At 45.1% G+C, this 21,932-nt stretch overlaps 1 protein-coding gene across 2 annotated transcripts in view; it reads right to left on the bottom strand.

The window, feature by feature from the left end:
• Positions 1–469: 469 nt before the first annotated feature.
• Positions 470–21,932, bottom strand: part of LOC136573061 (3',5'-cyclic-AMP phosphodiesterase 4C-like) — a 240,365-nt gene continuing 218,902 nt past the window's right edge. For both annotated transcript variants that reach the window (XM_066574204.1, XM_066574205.1), the window contains exons 13-15: positions 7,194–7,316; positions 6,091–6,273; positions 470–1,676 (exon numbers count right to left, since the gene is read on the bottom strand). In XM_066574204.1, the coding sequence (XP_066430301.1) occupies positions 1,119–1,676; positions 6,091–6,273; positions 7,194–7,316 (864 nt within the window). In that variant the 3' untranslated portion in view covers positions 470–1,118. The remainder of the gene's footprint in view (positions 1,677–6,090; positions 6,274–7,193; positions 7,317–21,932) is intronic.

The following is a 21,932-nucleotide window of genomic DNA, read 5'->3' as shown; positions in this document are numbered from 1 at the left end:
GGCTTATCAGAAACAGCCAACGCCCACGTTGTATGAGTTCACCCCACGATCTCTCTTCATACATACCCCAAACCTGCAGGACATAAATGTACGCCCTGCAGCGTTAAGAGGTTAAAAAAAAGAAAACTTTTCATACCCATTGTAGATACAATGCTCATTCACAAAGCTCCAAGCCGTTTCATTGATAAGCTTCTGGGGGCTGAAAAAGAAAAACTAGAACTTTTATGCAAGCTGCAAATAAAGCTCTTAAAGACTCTCTCTGTGAGCACCATCAGCTGGTGCCTACTACACTAATATGTCTGCTGTGTGGATCTGTGCAGGAGTTTGGAGAAACTTGCATTTTACTAGTAAAAGGAATACACAGAACAAGTCCTACATATTCATGAGCTGCAGCCACACCCACCCGCCAGAGAGTAATTGGCACCTCTCTCTATACATAGTAATAAGCAGAGAGCTGCCAATAGTTGGCTAGAGGGTAAGGTGGGTGTGGCTAGCCTGCAGCTCATGAATATCCAGAACTACTTTAAGATATTTCTGGATATTCATGAGTCATCTATGCATGTGCTGCTACTGATACATTTCTCGTGAACTCCTGCACAAATACATACAGCAAACATATCACTGTAATCCTATGGCGCTCTCAGAGAGGGGTGCAAAAACTTGGAGAGAGTCTCTAACATTCTAAACTATAGTTTTACCCATTTCCATTGCTACTGGTTTTCTCCAGTCACGGTTGGCCACAGCGAAAAAATGCACACCGGTACATGGAAGTTCACCAGCAGTTGGAAAGCCTCAGGTAGCAGGTGCCCATTTTAGGGTCTATAAACTCTTAGAAATGTTTTAATACTGCAAATATTTAGCTCTAGTTTCCCTTTCTACCAGAAGGAATCTCAACCCACCAGCACCTTCGGGACTGGAAAGGTTTGCCTCTCAAAAATAAAAATGAAATAAAAGCTAATGACCCAGCCCCGTGCTTTCCTGGCCGGCCACGCTGATACTGTTGACAGTTTGTTTCTTCTGATATTAGTTCCTTCTTTTTGCTCAATCTATCCTCATAAAAAATAAAAAATGCAAGGTGTGTGTGAATAAAAATAGAATAGTGAAGTTACAATTTGGCATTACGTTCCTAATGGAAGATATGTGATGTTTCCCTCTTGGTCAAAACAGCCCTCCTCGTGGTCTGTGGTCTCCTGCTGTGCAGTGTTAGTGGAGGAGACACTCCTGGCGTCCCTTTGTGGTAGCGTCCTTTCAGCTGTTAATTCCAGGTTTTTCTCCATGGTCAGAGTGTTGGATGGGCATTCTATGCAATCCAGCTGATTGGACACACAGCAAGTGTCTGGTGGAGAAGGCCCACCAGCTTCATCACTGATTTGGACTGAATCATCGGTTACCAGAGTTTTTGAGTCACTGCTTTCCTCATCAACAGGACTCTCTTCCTGCTCAGTGTCAGACTCTCTTTCTTCTTCTAGTGTCAGTTCAAACTGAAACTTGTCTCCTGCAGCACTCCCTCTGTCAGGATCTTGTTGTTCTGGTGGAGGGAGTGGACTTTGGGGGATCATGCTTTGATACCACTCTCTATTGTCCTCTAATGTGTCCAGTATATCTTGGGCATCTGGGTGTACCAAGTCCGCCCAGGTCTCCCACAAAGGATGAACAATGTAATCAATAAAACCAACCTGCAAAGAAAGAATACAGATATGTGTCCAACTATGTTCAGGACACTCACAGACTCAATTAACATTAAAATTGTGCACCATGTAGTATTCTGTCAGTGAAGAGGTTTTTCCATTGGTGACAGCAGTGACCTACTATAGTCAGTGATTGGCTGCAGCAGTCACATGTCCAGGGCAGCAGCAACCAGGAAGGACAGAGTGGTTGTGAAGCAGTTTAAAGTAATGAGAAAACCCATTTAAAGAGATCAGCAGGACCTTGAAATGATTAATGGGACTGTCATTTTTGTTATGTTTTTCAATAGATTGCACTGGCTTACAATACAAAACTTTTTCTTTCACAAGAACATTTCATGGTGGTTCTGCAGTGTCCAAGGAGTGAGCCCACAGCCGAGGAGATATCGGGGTGGATTTGAGGCCTTGTCACGAGGCTCTACCATCTCCTCCCTTGGGGGTAGCACGGCACTGCTGGGGGAGTTTCACAGGGTAACTGAAGCTGTGGTTTATCTTACCCTAAGTCCTTTTGACACCACCGTTCCATTCTCTGTGGTGAATCTAGATGATTAAATAAAGTAGTCCACACACAGGGAAATGTTTCAAAGCAAAACCGGCAACGGTCGGTTGAGCTTGCTTACTTGTAAAGAAAACTATTTACAGTCCATAAACTTTACACACTGGTGTAGACAGAATAGTGGTGTGACAGGGAGGATTCACAGGATATCAGACTGAGATAGCAGTCTCAGTTATCTGTGGGGTTCTGCTCCCGGCTACTCTTTCTCTCTCGCAAGCTCTCTACTGGTCAACGCTCACATTTAGAGATAGCACTCAGCCCTGCAAAGTGGCTCCTGTCAATCTCGCTCACAGTCCTCCATATTAAAAAGCGGGGAGGCCTGGATAAACAGGGCCCAGGGTACACATCAGGCCATTGATCAGCCGCTTTCATCCTGGAGGATCCTAAGGATGAGGCGCAGTTTCTCCTACTCAATAGAAGTTCTCTCCTCTCTGCAAGACGAGACTTCGTAAGAAGTCCAGAAGACAGGACAAGCATAAAAGCCCCTGCACTACACCTTGCATACACTTATATACAACATAATCCCGTGACACATAACAAGGTACATTTTCCAGACATAACCCAGACAGTAACCCATTCAGTGTTGCAGAGGTGCAATACACATCAAATTCATGCACATAGAAGACACTGACAATACAAATGCACAACACAAACACATTCATACTTATGGAGGGACCCCGTTAACTCTGGACCACTACAGTTCTAGTAGTATTTCACATCCTGAATTAAAATCTGTTAGAGTTTTTCTCAGTGTTTTTTTTGCAACACATTTCACGTATTATAAAATTAGTACTTATGTAAGTCAAAATCATGTGAAATGCAGTTTACCTAGAAAGTTTTTGATGATTGACGGGAATATTTTGCTCTCTTCGTGGTCCAGCAATAGCCGGCCGACATACTGGGACTCCACTCGGTACCTCTGCTCCACCGCAGATAACTGCTGATGGGAACGCTCGCCGTGCCGCTCACTGACAGCCCCAAGATGTCCTGGGAAGGAGTCCAGGTGGAAGTTTTGAGGACATATTGCAGCCCACAGCTTGGTAGGATTTCACAAGATCATCACTAAATCACAATAGTTTCCCGATTTATGATTTCCCAGAAGAGGAGACATTTCTGAATGACAATCAGGCTGCTTTTTGCAATGGATTTATGCGTTTCTGAAGTTTTTCGTCATTCATCACTGATCCTATTTGTAGCCTGATAAAAAAAGTGCCTCCTTTTACTTTGGCATCACTAACTTTGGGAAGTTTAGATTCCAAATGCAGAAATGCTGCAGAATTTCTCTCAATTGCTTTTACAAGTTATTTCATCATCCCAGTTCTATACGCTGCGCAGCCAAATACACTAAAGGAACACGAGGCATTTTTTGTCCAGGAATAAACCTGCAGAATCTTGATATTCTGACTTTCAGCATAACAGAAGACCGCGACCATACAGCGCAATGGGCTCTATGGTCGTGAATTCTGTGGTGGAATAAAACATGCTGACTTCTATTTTCCGCAAGAGGATTATACAATTCTGACCCGCTGTGAGTGGAAGTGCGTATTTCAATGCACTTTATTGATCCACGCATTATCACGGATTAATCATTTGCAGAATCCACAATTGCTAGGATGATTTAGTGAATCCTGCACTGAGCAGGGGGTTGGACCCGATGACCTTGGAGGTCCCTTCCAACTCTCAACTCCATGATTCTACTATCAGCTCGTATGATACCAGCCTCATTCCTCTGATCACACACTGAATAGGACACTAAAAATAAAGGTAATTCATCAAATGGCAAACCATAAAGTACACCTACATTAGAGAGAAAAAATAAGTGTCACAAAAAGACCCTAATGGGAAAATTCTAACAACAGATTTGAATTCAGGAGGTGAAATACTACCAGAATCACTAGGAAATGTTCTTGTGAAAGACATCATGTTATTTTCTTGCTATGCACAATAATAGAGAGAAAATAGTTAATGATGATGGAGGATCGGCGGCTCATAAATAACCAGGACTCCCCTCTGGTAGCACACTGGAGAATTTAAACAGAAAAGGCATGTCCACATAAGGGAAACTCTGACTAAATTCTCCTGCGGATGGAAGTAGATGGGATTTACAGAAATCTCATTCATATGCAAGAAAAAAATCTGCTGCATAAATTGACCTGTGTTGCAAATTTGAATTTGTAGCGTATCAATATACGCTGCAAATTAGTCAAAGATTTTCTGAATTTGCTTTTACACAAATTAAAATTAAAAAAAACCCTGCTGGATCGTTCAAATGTGAACAATGATCGTTCAGTGTAAACACCGCCAACAATTGAACGATGAATGATAATTCGTTCACTTAATGTACATTTTATGCAAGCATGAAAATCATCGTTGGAGCGCTCGCTAATCTTTCAGTTTAAACACTGATTGTTCAGTCGCTCTCATTCGCTGGTGCAGCAAACTGAAGGACTGAACAATCCCCTAAAAAAACACTTTTTTAAACTGACTGCCCGAGCGAATGAGCAAACCGTGACGTCATTTGCTTGTTTACTTGTGCAAATAATTTCACACTACATGTAAAAGTAGCCCAAATTCAAAAAATTGTGCGGATTTGCAACTGCAAAATTCCCGGTGGGGATATATTTGATAAGAGCCATGGGGCAGAAATTATAACATTTTGAGAAACCGAATGAACACAAAAATTTGTGACTTTTGTCCCTTTTTATTGTCCATACCACTCACCTCTGCAAAGCTTTGCAAAAGGGGCAAAACCACCCACAGCCTAGCAAGTTTACCATAATTTACGTAAAGCATAAATCTTTACTTAAATTGCATAGCTCATGGTTGGCGTAGATTTAACTATCCGGTGCACGGGACATTCATAGATGTGATAAACTGAGCTGTGCGTCTCTAAATAAGTTTATCACATGTTACTCCTGCGGGCATTACACTATGAAATACTGATCTTAGTAAATATACCCCTAAGATCTCCAAAGCTGCTTAACATAGGCACAACTCCTATTGAACAGGTAATGTGACAATCAGACAGGTAATACAGTTATGTGATCATCACATGTCCATGGACAGACTTATCCACTGGAAGTAAATGACGATTCTTTTGTAATAACTGTAAGCAGAGATCTTACAAACAGTAACATGCAAAAAATTCTCAAGACTGACAAACAGTCTTGTAGAAATGAAGGCTAATCTGCTACATTGTAGCCTATGGTCCAGCTGAGGTGGGCTCCTGTGGACAGTGCACAGGAGGGGGTTTGTTTGTTTGATTTTCCCATTCTAATGTGGATTTACACAAAACCAACCCACTTGATGTAATGCTGTACTCCAGAGGAGAACGTATGTCTAAGGACATATGTCTCTAATGAAGTAGCCTTTCAACGTGTGTCAAAAGTACTTAGGCTCTTCTCACGTTATACGTTTCTGTCCAGCGCTGGTTCTGTCCCAGTTTCCATCCTCTATGCAGAAAACAGTTTGGGGACAGAACCCGGAAGGAACTATAGGTGAGGATAACGCGGTAAAGACAGATGGGGATGGAAACAAAGTGAAGCAGAGACCAAAGAGACCTACTGAATCCTACAGATCATCCAAATTCCATTCTAGTTTCCATCTCTATGCAGTTTTCTGCACTGAGAGGGAAAACATAATGTAAAATAGCCTTTCTAGTATAGTTGTTGCAGTTTGTAAATGTCACTCCAGGCTTTGTGCAGTACAAGATTCAGAAGGGCAAGGGCAATAAGATGACATTTCACAGACGTTCTCAATTTCAATACAGCAAATATATTACTGTGTACTTTAGTGAAGCGTTTATTTCTGCCTGGAATCCCCCTTTAATTTAATAAAGCTAAGGGGTACCTGTGATTTTTCAACAGAAGCATTGTGCTTGTCACACATGGGACTAATTTCTATTCCCTTTTCCCGCTCCCGATCTCCCTGATGGAAGAATTCAACTATGATCCGATCTGTCCATTGGCGATACACCTCCAGGGGTTTGGTGGGATTGCTGAGGTCTGCACAGTGAACCATGTTTTGAAGGACCTAGGAAGAGAACATCAGGGAACACATAAATACCATTTCCATGAAGAAAGTGTCACAATGCTTCAGTAAGGGATCCTCCTAGACTTGCTCCTTTCAAACTATTATAGTTCTGACCACAAGAAGAAATAAAGTGAGCTCTAAAAATACATCTAATGATTTAGGTCATGAGGTTTGTTGTATGTAAGTGAACCACAGAAGTGTTCATATCAGCTGGAAACAATCATATTTTATTTTAATAAATTTGAGGCCAACAACTGCGATATTGAGTGTGAAGACCAAATAAAGGTTGCTTCATAGCTACATGCAATTTCTCAGGTGCTATTATTTTTAATGCAATGGTTTTCAACAAAAAGAGAGCTAAAATAACAATTGTTATGGCAGATGCCACTTTTTCTGGTGGAAACTGTGGTTCTTGATAACAAAGGGCTATTCAAAGGATGGGACATTTTTATGCTTTCATTCACCTACTAGATGAGTGAAAGCTGATAGATTGGTGGAGGTCCAACCACTGGGTGCCCCACCCATCTCGAGTAGAGGGGACCCATGCCCCTCCTAGTTCAAGTTACAACTTCCTACTCTGTAGGGTAGTGGGGAATGCAGCCATTGGTCGCACATGCGCAGCAGCAGCTCTATTCCTCCCAATTGTGCAGACAGATAGCCGAGCGCTGTGCTCAGCTATCTCTCTGCACCACTGAAATAAATGGAGTGGCATAGCTGCATTCACGGACACAGGTCCCCAGTTCTTGGGATTGGTGGGGGTCCCAGAGTTCAGACCCCACAATCTATCAGTTTTTACCTATCCAGTAGATGGATGAGAACTCAAAAGAAAGTGCCATTGTAGGGATAGCTCTTTAAGTATAGGTCAATAATTTTGTAGCCAAAATATAACATGTATGATAAACTGACAAGATTTGTTTTACCTGAATTCGATCAGAATAATTATCAAGCAGCAAAACTCCTAAACTGGTCACTTTTTTTGTTTCTACCATAGTTTTTAGGTCAGCCAGAAGATTCATGTGTTTGGACATATCTGTCGCCAATACCTAATGAAACAGGAAAGTAAGGCAAAATTAACGCCTTCATATTCTACCAAAATAGTAAAATCATAATAGTGTCCTCATTTGTGTAGCCATAATTTAATGAATTCCTATGGGAGCATGCAACATCACATCTGTAGGACACACACAGAGACACAGAGAGAGAGAGACACAAAGAAAGATACACAGGGAGACCGAGAGATAGACATAGAGAGACAGAGAGAGAGAGACAGACACAGAGAGAGAGACAGAGAGATAGACACAAAGAGAGAGAGCGTTAGCTAAGTGTTCCCTCACCATCTCTCTGCTTAAAGAATGCAGGCTATCTATAAGCAGAGAGATGGTGAGGGAACACTTAGCTAACCTAAATGAATTCAAGTCTCCAGGTCCAGATGAAATACATCCTAGGATAATAAAGGAAGTAGCAGAGGTAATTGTTGAACCATTCGCCATAATTTTTAAAAATTCCTGGAGAACAGGAGAAGTCCCAGAAGATTGGAAAAGGGCAAATGTTGTCCCTATCTTCAAAAAAGGGAAGAAGGTGGATCCAGGACACTACAAGCCTGTGAGCCTGACTTCTATACAGGGAAAGATCTTTGAACACATTATTAAACAGCATGTATACAAGTACCTGGATAAAAATAGAGTAATTAACCAGAGCCAGCATGGGTTTATAACAAGCAAGTCATGCCAGGCGAATCTAATTTCCTTCTATGACAGAATCAGCCACTGGGTTGATCAGGGAAAGATGGTAGATATAGTATATCTTGATTTTAGTAAAGCATTTGACAAAGTATTTCATACCATACTTATTGGAAAAATTACCAAATATGGGATTGACAAGGTAACGGTTAGGTGGATTCACAACTGGCTGAGTGATCGTACTCAAAGAGTGGTCATAAATGGCTACACATCCAAGTGGAAGAATGTATCAAGTGGGGTATCACAAGGCTCTGTCCTAGGCCCAGTGTTGTTCAACATTTTTATAAATGATCTGGAGGAGGGAATTGATGGGAAACTAATCAAATTTGACAACACAAAGCTGAGAGGGATAGCTAACACTAGAGAAGAGACTATTCAAAAGGACCTAGAAAAGACTGAACAGTGGGGGGTAACTAACAGAATGGTATTTAACAAGGAGAGGGCCCTTAAGAATGATATGGAGGGCCCTCAAGAACAATTTCAGGGACCTAGGAACCAAGCTTAGGGCGAGGACCTCCAAGGTGGTTTTCTCGGAAATACTACTTGCACCACAAATCACACTAGAAAGGCAGCAGGGAGGTAAATAATTGGCTCTAGAGTTGGTGTAAAAAAGAGGGGTTTGAATTCCTGGAGAACTGGGCTGACTTTGCTGTCGACTACAGACTACCATAGGGATGGGCTGCATCTTAATGAGGAGGGTGCAGTTGAGCTTGAGGAGAAGATGGCTAGAAGGCTGGAGGAGTATTTAAACTAGGGACTGGGAGGAAGGCAAAAAAAGAAACAAAAGGGTAGACAGTGTAGATAGCGACCTAGGACAAAGCAATAGTAACGGGGGTCGAGCAAGCAGTGTGGTTAGTACAGTTAGAACTGACAGAATAGCTAATAGTACCATTAGTAGCACAATGAGTATAAAGAACATCAACTGTAGAAATTGTATGGCAACGAATGCAAGAAGTCTAATCGGTAAAGTGGGTGAGCTTAAAGAGAGAATGTCTGATGAAAATTACGATATAGTAGGAATAACAGAAACATGGCTTGATGATAAATGTGATTGGGTAGTGAATTTACAGGGCTATAATCGCTTCAGAAGAGACCATGGAAACCAGAAAGGAGGAAGGGTATGTCTGTATGTTAAATCATACTTAATGCCTAAGCTACGAGAAGATATAGGTGCAGGAGATAAACATGTGGAATCACTGTGGGTAGAAATACAGGGAGAAAAAAAACAACAAAATCCTGATGGGGGGTTTCTATAGGCAACCAAAAGCTACAGAAGAAACTGAAATCTTATTATTAAGGCAAATAGAAAAGGTGTCAAATCGCAACAAAGTAATTATGGGGGGCTTTAATTATCCAGATATAATATGGAAAGACGAAACCTGCAAATATCACAAGGTTCATAAGTTCTTGAGAACAATTAAAGATAACTACCTTTCCCAACTTGTGCGGGACCCAACTAGAGGGAGGGCCACTCTATCATCAAACCAGACAGGGTTTGCAGGGGGTGCAGGTTGAGGGACACTTGGGAAATAGTGACCACAATATAATTAATTTCCAGCTATCATTCAACAAGAAGCCTTAACAGGGAGCGACAAAAAAACTAAACTTTAGTAAAGCAAAATTTGATCAGCTCAGAACTGCTATCAGTACGATTAATTGGGACAACATCCTCATAAATACCAGTACAGACGACAAATGGGAGAAGTTTAAAAGGATCCTAATCACCTCATGTGAGCAGTTCATTCCCTTTAAAAATAAAAGAACTACAAGTAGAAAGAAACCAATGTGGCTTGACAAGACTGTAATGGGGCAATAAACAAAAAACAAAAGTGTTTAAACTACTAAAACAAGAGGGCAGCGAAGAAGCGCTAAAATCATACAGGGAAAAAAAATCACGTAAAGAAAAATTGCTAAGGAGGAGGCAGAAAGACTGATCACCAAAGAGAGCAAAAATGATCCTAAACTATTCTTTAACCCCTTAGTGACGGAGCTTTTTTGCTTTTTTCCATTTTTGTTTTTTCCTACTCCCTTTTAAAAAATCGTAGCTCCTTTATTTATCCATCGACGTCGCTGTATGGGGCTTGTTTTTTGCGGGACGAGTTGTATTTTTCAAAGGCACTATTTATTGTACCATATAATTTACTGAAAAACTTTTTAAAAATTCTTAGCGGAGAGAAATGGAAAAAAAACGACATTCCACCATCTTTCGGTGCGTCCTGTTTCTACAGCACACAAATTGCAACAAAAACGACCTGATATTTTTATTCTATGGGTCAGTACGATTGCTATGATACCAAATTTGTATAGTATTTTTTTTGCTGTAGTACTTTTATTTTTTTTTTTAAGATATTTAATTTTTTTCAATTATTTTCTGCGGTCATTTTGTGCGCGCAATACCTTTTTTATTTTTTCGTCGATGTAGTTGAGCAAGGGCTCATTTTTTGCGGGATGTCCTGAAGTTTCCGATAGTATCAATTTGGAATACATACAACTTTTTGATCGCTTTTTATTGCATTTTTTCTGGGAGACAGGGTAACTAAAAAAGTGTATTTCTGGCGTTCTTTATTTTTTTTTTCAGACGACGTTCACCATGCGGGAAAAATAATGCACTACTTTGATAGATCGGACTTTTACGGACGTGGCGATACCAAATACATATTTTTATTTTATGATTTTGATTTTTTAATAATGGATATGGCAAAAGGGGGGTGATTTAAACTTTTATAACTTTTTTTTTTTTTAACAATTAAAAAAACTTTATTGATTATTTTTTTAACATTACTTTGAAGTCCCCCTGGGGGACTTTAACATGCGATGCTTTGATCGTTCCTGCAGTATGACGTAATGCTATAGCATTACGTCATACTGCTTTTTTACAGGCAGTCTTTCAAGCCACCCTGTGTGGATTGCTTGATAGGCAGTCTGCTAAGGCAGCCCTGGGGCCATTCATTAAGCCCCCGGCTGCCATGACACCTGCACGGTTCCCCCGATCTCACTCACTTGACAGCAGCATTTAAAGGGTTAATAGCCGCGATTGGCCGAATGGCCGAGCGCAGCTATTGCCCGCGGGTGTCAGCTGTAATAAACAGCTGATGCCCGCACTGTATGGAGGGAGATAGCGCCGCTACCTGCCTCCATACACGTCCTGCAACAGCAGGACGTAGTTTCCCGATGGGGCGGTCGTTAAGGGGTTAATTGTATAAACAGTAAAAAGATTTGAACTGAGGCCACTGGACGTCTAACAAATAATCCCAGAGAAACCATAGAGGACGATGGGGGAAGGGAAACCTATTAAATAGTTTTTTCTCAAGTGTATTTATGAATGAAAAAGAAATGTCACACGAGATGCAGGGAAATAAAACTATGCCAGCTAAATATTGCATGCCGAACACAGAAGGAAGTGCAAAACAGGTTAAAGAGGATTAAAATCTATAAATCGCCAGGCCCGGATGAAATACACCCAAGGGTTCTAATTAGAGATGAGCGAACGTACTCGTCCGAGCTTGATACTCGTTCGAGTATTAGCGTGTTCGAGATGCTCGTTACTAGAGGCGAGCACCACGCGATGTTCGAGTTACTTTCACTTTCATCTCTGAGACGTTAGCGCGCTTTTCTGGCCAATAGAAAGACAGGGAAGGCATTACAACTTCCCCCTGCGACGTTCAAGCCCTATACCACCCCCCTGCAGTGAGTGGCTGGCGAGATCAGGTGTCACCCGAGTATATAAATCGGCCCCTGCCACGGCTCGCCACAGATGCATTCTGACACAGATCAGGGAAAGTGCTGCTGATGCCGGAGCTGCTATAGGGAGAGTGTTAGGATTGAATTTAGGCTTCAAGAACCCCAACGGTCCTTCTAAGGGCCACATCTGACCGTGTGCAGTACTGTTGAGGCTGCTTTTTGCAGTGTTGCACATTTTTTTTTGTATATCGGCCGTGCAGAGCATTGCGTCCAGAGCATTGCGTCCTGCAGTAATTTTACATAGTCCAGGGCCAGTAGTGGTGGTGAGGCAGGGACAGTGAAAGACATATACAGTCTATATAGGCAGTGGGCTTTTCCAAAAAAATTTTGGAAAAAAAATCTATTTGGGCTGCCTGTGACCGTCCTGACTGTATTGCGTCTCTGCTGGGGGTAGTTATCCTAATTCATATGCAGCCAGCTAAGTGTTACAGCAGGCTTGCGCAAAATTCTTTCCTGGCTCTGCGTTGCCTCTTACATCACCGCTGTCATCCTGTCCACAGTGAAACAGTCTGCAGTAATTTTACATAGTCCAGGGCCAGTAGTGGTGGTGAGGCAGGGACAGTGAAAGACATATACAGTCTATATAGGCAGTGGGCTTTTCCCAAAAAAATCTGGGAAAAAAAATCTATTTGGGCTGCCTGTGACCGTCCTGACTGTACTGCGTCTCTGCTGGGGGTAGTTGTCCTAATTCATACGCAGCCAGCTAAGTGTTACAGCAGGCTTGCGCAAAATTCTTTCCTGGCTCTGCTGTGCGTTCCGTAAGCGAAGTCAGCCTCCAAACACAGGCCAATAAGCGGCACATTTAATTACAGCGTTCTGTTTCTGCACTACTGGTAATACAGCATGCTGAGGGGTAGGGGTAGGTCTAGAGGACGTGGACGCGGGCGAGGACGCGGAGGCCCAAGTCAGGGTGTGGGCACAGGCCGAGCTCCTGATCCAGGTGTATCGCAGCCGACTGCTGCGGGATTAGGAGAGAGGCACGTTTCTGGGGTCCCCACATTCATCTCCACGCGGTAGACCTTTATTAGAAAATGAGCAGTGTGAGCAGGTCCTGTCGTGGATGGCAGAAAGTGCATCCAGCAATCTATCGACCACCCAGAGTTCTGCGCCGTCCACTGCTGCAACTCTGAATCCTCTGGCTGCTGCTCCTCCTTCCTCCCAGCCTCCTCACTCCATTACAATGACACATTCTGAGGAGCAGGCAGACTCCCAGGAACTGTTCTCGGGCCCCTGCCCAGAATGGGCAGCAATGGTTCCGAATCCTCTCCCACTGGAGGAGTTTGTCGTGACCGATGCCCAACCTTTGGAAAGTTCCCGGGGTCCGGGGGATGAGGCTGGGGACTGCCGGCAACTGTCTCAAGAGCTTTCAGTGGGTGAGGAAGACGATGACGATGAGACACAGTTGTCTATCACTCAGGTAGTAGTAATTGGAGTAAGTCCGAGGGAGGAGCGCACAGAGGATTCGGAGGAAGAGCAGCAGGACGATGAGGTGACTGAGCCCACCTGGTTTGCTACGCCTACTGAGGACAGGTCTTCAGAGGGGGGGGCAAGTGCAGCAGCAGGGCAGGTTGGAAGAGGCAGTGCGGTGGCCAGGGGTAGAGGGCAGGGCCAGACCGAATAATCCACCAACTGTTTCCCAAAGCGCCCCCTTGCGCCATGCCACCCTGCAGAGGCCGAGGTGCTCAAAGGTCTGGCAGTCTTTCACTGAGAGTGCAGACGACCGACGAACAGTGGTGTGCAACCTTTGTCGCGCCAAGATAAGCCGGGGAGCCACCACCACCAGCCTCACCACCACCAGCATGCGCAGACATATGATGGCCAAACACCCCACAAGGTGGGATGAAGGCCGTTCACCGCCTCCGGTATGCACCGCTGCCTCTCCCCCTGTGCCCCAACCTGCCACTGAGATCCAACCCCCCTCTCAGGACACAGGCACTACCGTCTCCAGGCCTGCACCCACACCCTCACCTCCGCTGTCCTCGGCCCCATCCACCAATGTCTCTCAGCGCACTGTCCAGCCATCGCTAGCGCAAGTGTTGGAGCGCAAGCGCAAGTACGCTGCCACGCACCCGCACGCTCAAGCGTTAAACGTGCAGATAGCCAAATTTATCAGCCTGGAGATGCTTCCGTATAGGGTTGTGGAAACGGAGGCTATCAAAGGTATGATGGCGGCGGCGGCCCCACGCTACTCAGTTCCCAGTCGCCACTACTTTTCCCGATGTGCCGTTCCAGCCCTGCACGACCACGTCTCCCGCAACATTGTACGCCCCCTCACCAACGCGGTTACTGCCAAGGTCCACTTAACAACGGACACGTGGACAAGCACAGGCGGGCAGGGCCACTATATCTCCCTGACGGCACATTGGGTGAATTTAGTGGAGGCTGGGACAGAGTCAGAGCCTGGGACCGCTCACATCCTACCCACCCCCAGAATTGCGGGCCCCAGCTCGGTGGTGGTATCTGCGGAGGTGTATGCTTCCTCCACTAAACCACCCTCCTCCTTCTACGCAACCTCTGTCTCGCAATCAAGATGTGTCAGCAGCAGCACGTCGCCAGCAGTCGGTGTCGCGCGGCACGGCAACACAGCGGTGGGCAAGCGTCAGCAGGCCGTGCTGAAACTACTCAGCTTAGGAGAGAAGAGGCACACGGCCCACGGACTGCTGCAGGGTCTGACAGAGCAGACCGGCCGCTGGCTTGCGCCGCTGAGCCTCCAACCGGGCATGGTCGTGTGTGACAACGGTCGTAACCTGGTGGCGGCTCTGCAGCTCGGCAGCCTCATGCACGTGCCATGCCTGGCCCACGTCTTTAATTTGGTGGTTCAGCGCTTTCTGAAAAGCTACCCACGCTTGTCAGACCTGCTCGGAAAGGTGCGCCGGCTCTGCGCACATTTCCGCAAGTCCCACACGGACGCTGCCACCCTGCAACATCGGTTTCATCTGCCAGTGCACCGACTGCTGTGCGACGTACCTACACGGTGGAACTCTACGCTCCACATGTTGGCCAGGCTCTATGAGCAGCGTAGAGCTATAGTGGAATACCAACTCCAACATGGGCGGCGCAGTGGGAGTCAGCCTCCTCAATTCTTTACAGAAGAGTGGGCCTGGTTGGCAGACATCTGCCAGGTCCTTGGAAACTTTGAGGAGTCTACCCAGATGGTGAGCGGCGATGCTGCAATCATTAGCATCACCATTCATCTGCTATGCCTCTTGAGAAGTTCCCTGCAAAGCATAAAGGCAGACGCTTTGCGCTCGGAAACAGAGGCGGGAAAAGACAGTATGTCGCTGGATAGTCAGAGCACCCTCCTGTCTTTATCTCAGCGCATTGAGGAGGAGGAGCATGAGGAGGATGAGGAGGAGGGGGAAGAGACAGCTTGGCCCACTGCTGAGGGTACCCATGCTGCTTGCCTGTCATCCTTTCAGCGTGTATGGCCTGAGGAGGAGGAAGATCCTGAAAGTGATCTTCCTAGTGAGGACAGCCATGTGTTGCGCACAGGTACCCTGGCACACATGGCTGACTTCATGTTAGGATGCCTTTCTCGTGACCCTCGCGTTACACGCATTCTGGCCACTATGGATTACTGGGTGTACACACTGCTCGACCCACGGTATAAGGAGAACCTTTCCACTCTCATACCCGAAGAGGAAAGGGGTTCGAGAGTGATGCTATACCACAGGTGCCTGGCGGACAAGCTGATGGTAAAATTCCCATCCGACAGCGCTAGTGGCAGAAGGCGCAGTTCCGAGGGCCAGGTAGCAGGGGAGGCGCGGAGATCAGGCAGCATGTACAGCACAGGCAGTGGGACACTCTCTAAGGCCTTTGGCAGCTTTCTGGCTCCCCAGCAAGACTGTGTCACCGCTCCCCAGTCAAGGCTGAGTCGGCGGGAGCACTGTAAAAGGATGTTAAGGGAGTACGTAGCCGATCACACGACCGTCCTCCGTGACGCCTCTGCCCCCTACAACTACTGGGTGTCGAAGCTGGACACGTGGCCTGAACTCGCGCTGTATGCCCTGGAGGTGCTTGCTTGTCCTGCGGCTAGCGTCTTGTCAGAGAGGGTGTTTAGTGCGGCTGGGGGAATCATCACAGATAAGCGTACCCGCCTGTCAACCGACAGTGCCGACAGGCTTACACTCATCAAGATGAACAAAGCCTGGATTTCCCCAGACTTCTCTTCTCCACCATGGACCGCAGCGATACCTAAACAATACGTAGGCTGCACCCACGGATGGAAGCATTGTTCTCTATCACCATCAAAAACGTGGACCTTTTAGCTTCATCAATCTGTGTATAATATTCATCCTCCTCCTCCTGAAACCTGACGTAATCACGCCGAACGGGCAATTTTTCTTAGGCCCACAAGGCTCAGTCATATAGTTTTTGTAAACAATTTTTATACGTTTCAATGCTCATTAAAGCGTTGAAACTTGCACCTGAACCAATTTTTATTTTAACTGGGCTGCCTCCAGGCCTAGTTACAAATTAAGCCACATTAACCAAAGCGATTAATGGGTTTCACCTGCCCTCCTGGTTGGGCATGGGCAATTTTTCTGACGTACATTAGTACTGTTGGTACACCAATTTTTGGGGGCCCTCGCCTACAGTGTAATCCAATTAATTTTTTGCCCACCTGCATTAAAGCTGACGTTACATCAGCTGTGCTGGGCACTGCAATGGGATATATTTATGTACCGCCGGTGGCTTCCTGGCACCCACCCATGCTGTCGGTCCACACGGAGTTGTAACTGCATGTGTCCACTTCTAAAGAACCCCAGTCTGACTGGGGCATGCAGTGTGGGCCGAAGCCTACCTGCATTAAACATGACATTACCTCAGCTGTGATGGGCAATGCAATGGGATATATTTATGTACCGCCGGTGGCTTCCTGGCACCCACCCATGCTGTTGGTCCACAGGGACTTCACAATAGGAAGTTGTACCTGCCTGTGTCTATGAATTAAAAACCCCGGTCAGGTTGGGGCATGCAGTGTGGGCCGAAGCCCACCTGCATTTAATCTGACGTTAGCTCTGCTGTCCAGGGCACTGCAATGGGATACATTTATGTATAGCCGGTGGGTTCCAGGGAGCCAACCATGCTGTCGGTCCACACTGAGTTGTAACTGCATGTGTCCACTTCTAAAGAACCCCAGTCTGACTGGGGCATGCAGTGTGGGCCGAAGCCCACCTGCATTAAACATGACATTACCTCAGCTGTGATGGGCAATGCAATGGGATATATTTATGTACCGCCGGTGGCTTCCTGGCACCCACCCATGCTGTCGGTCCACAGGGACTTCACAATAGGGAGTTGTACCTGCCTGTGTCTATGAATTAAAAACCCCGGTCAGGTTGGGGTATGCAGTGTGGGCCGAAGCCCACCTGCATTTAATCTGACGTTAGCTCTGCTGTCCAGGGCATTGCAATGGGATACATTTATGTACAGCCGGTGGGTTCCAGGGAGCCACCCATGCTGTGGGTGCACACGGAATTCCCATTGCGGAGTTGTACCTGCCTGTGACTATTTATAAAAAAACGCGGTCTGACTGGGGCATGCAGACACCTTGACAGAATGAATAGTCTGTGGCACATAGGTTCCCCATTGCTATGCCCACGTGTGCAGCTCCTGATGGCGGTGGCACAGGATTATATTTCTCATTGCTTCTGTACAGCATTGTGGGCTATCGCCCCGTTCATTTTAAAGAGGGTCGCTGCCTAGCCGTGCCAACCCTCTGCAGTGTGTGCCTGCGGTTCCTCCTCATGGCAGACGCACTTATAAATAGACATGAGGGTGGTGTGGCATGAGGGCAGCTGAAGGCTGCGCAGGGACACTTTGGTGTGCGCTGTGGACACTGGGTTGTGCGGGGGGGGGGGGGGGGTTGGGCAGCATGTAACCCAGGAGAAGTGGCAGCGGAGTGTCATGCAGGCAGTGATTGTGCTTTGTTTGAGGTAGTGTGGTGCTTAGCTAAGGTATGCATTGCTAATGAGGGCTTTTCAGAAGTAAAAATTGTTGGGAGGGGGGGGCCCACTCTTGCCGCTATTGTGGCTTAATAGTGGGACCTGGGAACTTGAGATGCAGCCCAACATGTAGCCCCTCGCCTGCCCTATCCGTTGCTGTGTCGTTCCCATCACTTTCTTGAATTGCCCCGATTTTCACAAATGGAAACCTTAGCGAGCATCGGCTATATACAAAAATGCTCGGGTCACCCATTGACTTCAATGGGGTTCGTTACTCGAAACGAACCCTCGAGCATCGCAAAAATTTAGTCCCGAGTAATGAGCACCCGAGCATTTTGGTGCTCGCTCATCTCTATTTCTAATGGAACTCAGTGACGTGATAGCTAGACGCTAGAGATGAGCGAACGTGCTCGGCCACGCCCCTTTTTCGCCCGAATACCGCGATTTTCGAGTACTTCACTACTCGGGTGAAAAGTACTCGGGTGCGCCGGGGGGCGGGGAGAGGCGTGGCGGCGTGGGGGGTAGCAGCGGGGAACAGGGGGGAGCCCTCTCTCTCTCCCTCTCCCCCCCACTGCAACCCCCCGCGCCGCCACGGCGACCCCCGAATTTTTTCGCCCGAGTACGGAATTACTCAAAAATCGCGGTATTCGGGCGAAAAAGGGGCATGGCCGAGCACGTTTGCTCATCTCTACTAGACGGCTATTTTTTTATATTTATGGACATTATTGAGACCTGGGTTGTACCACTGGATTGCCGAATTGCCAGTGTGGTTCCAATATACAAAAAGGGGTCTAAAAGAGAGCCTGGTAACTGCAGGCCAGTAAGTCTCACTGCAATAATTGGAAAAATATTTGATGGGTTTCTGAAAGATGCCATCCTAGAAGACCTCAAGGAAAATAATGGCATAACTCCTCATTAGCATGGGTACATGAGAGGTCGATCATGTCAGACCAATTTAATCAGCTTCAACAATGAAGTAAGTTCTAGGCTGGACCTAAGAGAGTTTATTGATCTCATATATCTGAATTTCTCTAAAGCATTTGACACTGTGCCAGATAATAGGTTTATATGTAAAATGAGACAGCTCAGTCTGGGTGAAACATGTGTATCTGGATAAACAATTGGCACAGAGATAGAAAGAAGAGGGTGGTAATAGATGGTTCATACTCTGATTGGGCCGCCATTGCTAGTGGGGTGCCACAAGGTTCAGTATTAGGCTCCATTCTGTTTAATATATTTATCAATGACCTGATATAGGGACTGCACAGTAAGGTATCAATACTTGCAGATGATACAAAATTATACAAGATAATTAATACAATGGAGGACCATGTATGGCTACAAAAGGACCTAGATCAATTTGAGGGCTTGGGTAGAAAAATGGCAAATGAAACAGATGCCACCAATTCACACTAAATGGGGTACTGCTAGGGAAAAGTGATATGAAAAAAGACTTGGGGGTATTAGTTGACTGTAAACTTAACTGGAACAATCAATGACAATCAGCTACTGGAAAAGCAAATAAAGTATTGCTGTGCATTAAAAGAGGTATAGGGGCGAGGGATGAGAACATTATTCTTCCACTGTATAAGGCACTTGTCAGGTCTCACATGGAATACTGTGTACAGTTCTGGACACCGCTGCTCGGGAGAGATGTTGCAGTGCTTGAGGGTGTTCAAAGAAGGGCAACTAAATTAATAAACGGAATGGGAGGACTAGAATACCCAGAAAGGCTAACAAAATTGGGATAATTTACCCTGGAAAAAAGACGGTTAAGGGGGCGACCAAATAACTATGTATAAATACATGAGGGGACAATACAAAGATCTCTCCCATGATCTGTTTATACCTAGGACTGTTACGGTAACAGGGCATCCTCTGGGTCTAGAAGAAAGCAGGTTTCATCACCAACATAGAAGGGGGTTCTTTACTGTAAGAGCTGTGAGACTGTGGAACTTTCTGCCTCAGGACATGGTGATGTCAAAATCCATAGAGGAGTTTAAGAGGGGACTAGATGTCTTTCTAGAGCGCTACAATATTACAGGATATAGATATTAGGTGACCAGTGTGGTTGTTGATCTCAAATGTCGATCCTTTCACTTGTGGCTAACCATCCAGGCCATGAGCTATATCTGTTTGTTATTTTGAAATCGTTCTTTAGAATCTATGCAGGCAGGAATCTAAAGCACCCTAATGAAAGAGGGCTAACTGAGGGGAAACGCTGCTCGTAGATCTTCTTTAGATAACAAGCCAAATCTGCAGAAATCTGCTAGTGGTCAGGGAGGTTTATCTTAGCTATGGGCACATAGAGCACTCCTTCCAGAGTGTGGACAGGCATAGGGAGATATATTATCTCCCCACGCAGACTCCATAACAGCAGGGTTTCTGCATCAGCGACTGTCCGCTCATATTTAAGATATAACCCACGTATTTTCAAATTGTGGTCGGACGAATCCTAGATATTGACCGGAGGGGTGGACACCACGTATGTAGGAGACAGCTATACTGATTAAGAAAGCAGTCATAAATATAGATACCTATAAGCAGATCGTAGAGAGACATTGTATGCAATTACCCCGAAAGGATATAAATACCCCTATTAGTTTTATGAGTATATGAAACTAGGAGAGTATGAATAAATGCCTTCTCAATAATATTTATTATTAGTGTGTGTACAAGAATCACAAGACAGTAGACCAAGAGATCACGTCGTCTATGAGGTATATTGAAGTAGATAGATTCGTGATCTAGATATATGTCTATGGAATATAACACCTTTCTAAATAAAAAAGAGAAATTAGATTAAAGATTGATCCATTGTGAGTTCATAGATCTCCTGATGATCTGCCTGATGAGCAGAAGGAAACGCGTCGAGCTATAAACCAATAGGGACACTCACTACATCAGAGATATAAATTACGTAGCTAAAACTAAAAACAGATCAATTGAACTAATTTTGAAAGTTAGTGTGGATTGTTCTCCCACCAAGAATCTATACACATACTTACCTAAGGTGGGACAAACAAAATTTGATTGTTTTGAAGGCTTCAATCTCATACACTATTGTCTTTATAATATTTTAGGCTGATACAGATGGACTTCGAGCCCCAGGTTTTAATATATACCTAATAAAATTAAGTTTTAACTGTCTATACTGTGAAAAGTTCAGTTTCTTCTATAGATCAGTGTTCTGCCCCTTTGATAACAAATGTTGATACAGGAATTACTCTGGCTGCCATTATGGTGTTAGGAAGGAATTTTTATTCTTCCATAGGAGCTAACTGGCTTGCTGAGGGTTTTCTTTCACCTTCCTTTGGACCAACAAGGTGAAGGTCAAAACAGGTTGAACTAGATGGACATTGTCTTCATTCAGCCTAACATACTATGTTGCTATGTAAAGTCCTACATCTCGGCAAGAAAAATGAAAAAAAGCACATACAGAATAGGATAAATTGGGCTTAGCAGTAGCACATGTGAAAAAGACTTGGGTATACTAATATATCAAAGACTGAACATGAGTCAACAATGTGATGCAGCAGCCAAAAAGGCAAACACACTTCTGGGATGTATTAAGAGAGGCATAGAGTCTAGATTATGTGAGGTAATTATCCCCGTCTACTCTTCCTTAGTCAGACCTCATCTGGAATACCGTGTCCAGTTCTGGGCACCCCACTTTAAAAAAAGACATTGACAAACTGGAGCAAGTTCAGAGAAGAGTTACCAAGATGGTGAGTGGTTTGCAAATCATGTCCTATAAAGAACAGTTAAAGGATCTGGGAATGTTTAGCTTGCAAAAAAGGAAGGCTGAGAGGAGACTTAATAGCTGTCTACAAATATCTGAAGGGCTGTCACAGTGCAGAGGGATCAGCCCTATTCTCATCTGCACAAGGAAAGACTAGAAGCAATGGGATAAAACTAAAAGCGAGAAAACACATTAGATATTAAAAAAAACTTTCTGACAGTGAGGGTGATCAATGAGTGAAATAAGTTACCACAGGAGGTGGTGAGTTCTCCTTCAATGGAAGTGTTCAAACAAAGGCTGGACAAATATCTGTCTGGGATGCTTAGTGAATCCTGCACTGAGCAGGGGGTTGGACCAAATGACCCTGGAGGTCCCTTACAACTTTATCATTCTATGAACTATTGGAAAAAGCTGCAATTGCACCAAATACTGAACTAAGCCAGTTGCTTCCCTCTCTCTTGGCCAACTGCCCACACTCCACTGTCCCTG

Source organism: Eleutherodactylus coqui, chromosome 7, assembly GCF_035609145.1.
Source record: "Eleutherodactylus coqui strain aEleCoq1 chromosome 7, aEleCoq1.hap1, whole genome shotgun sequence".
Classification (NCBI taxonomy): Eukaryota; Metazoa; Chordata; class Amphibia; order Anura; family Eleutherodactylidae; genus Eleutherodactylus; species Eleutherodactylus coqui.
Note: the sequence above shows the minus strand (reverse complement) of the source record. Positions and strands in the feature narration are given on the sequence as shown.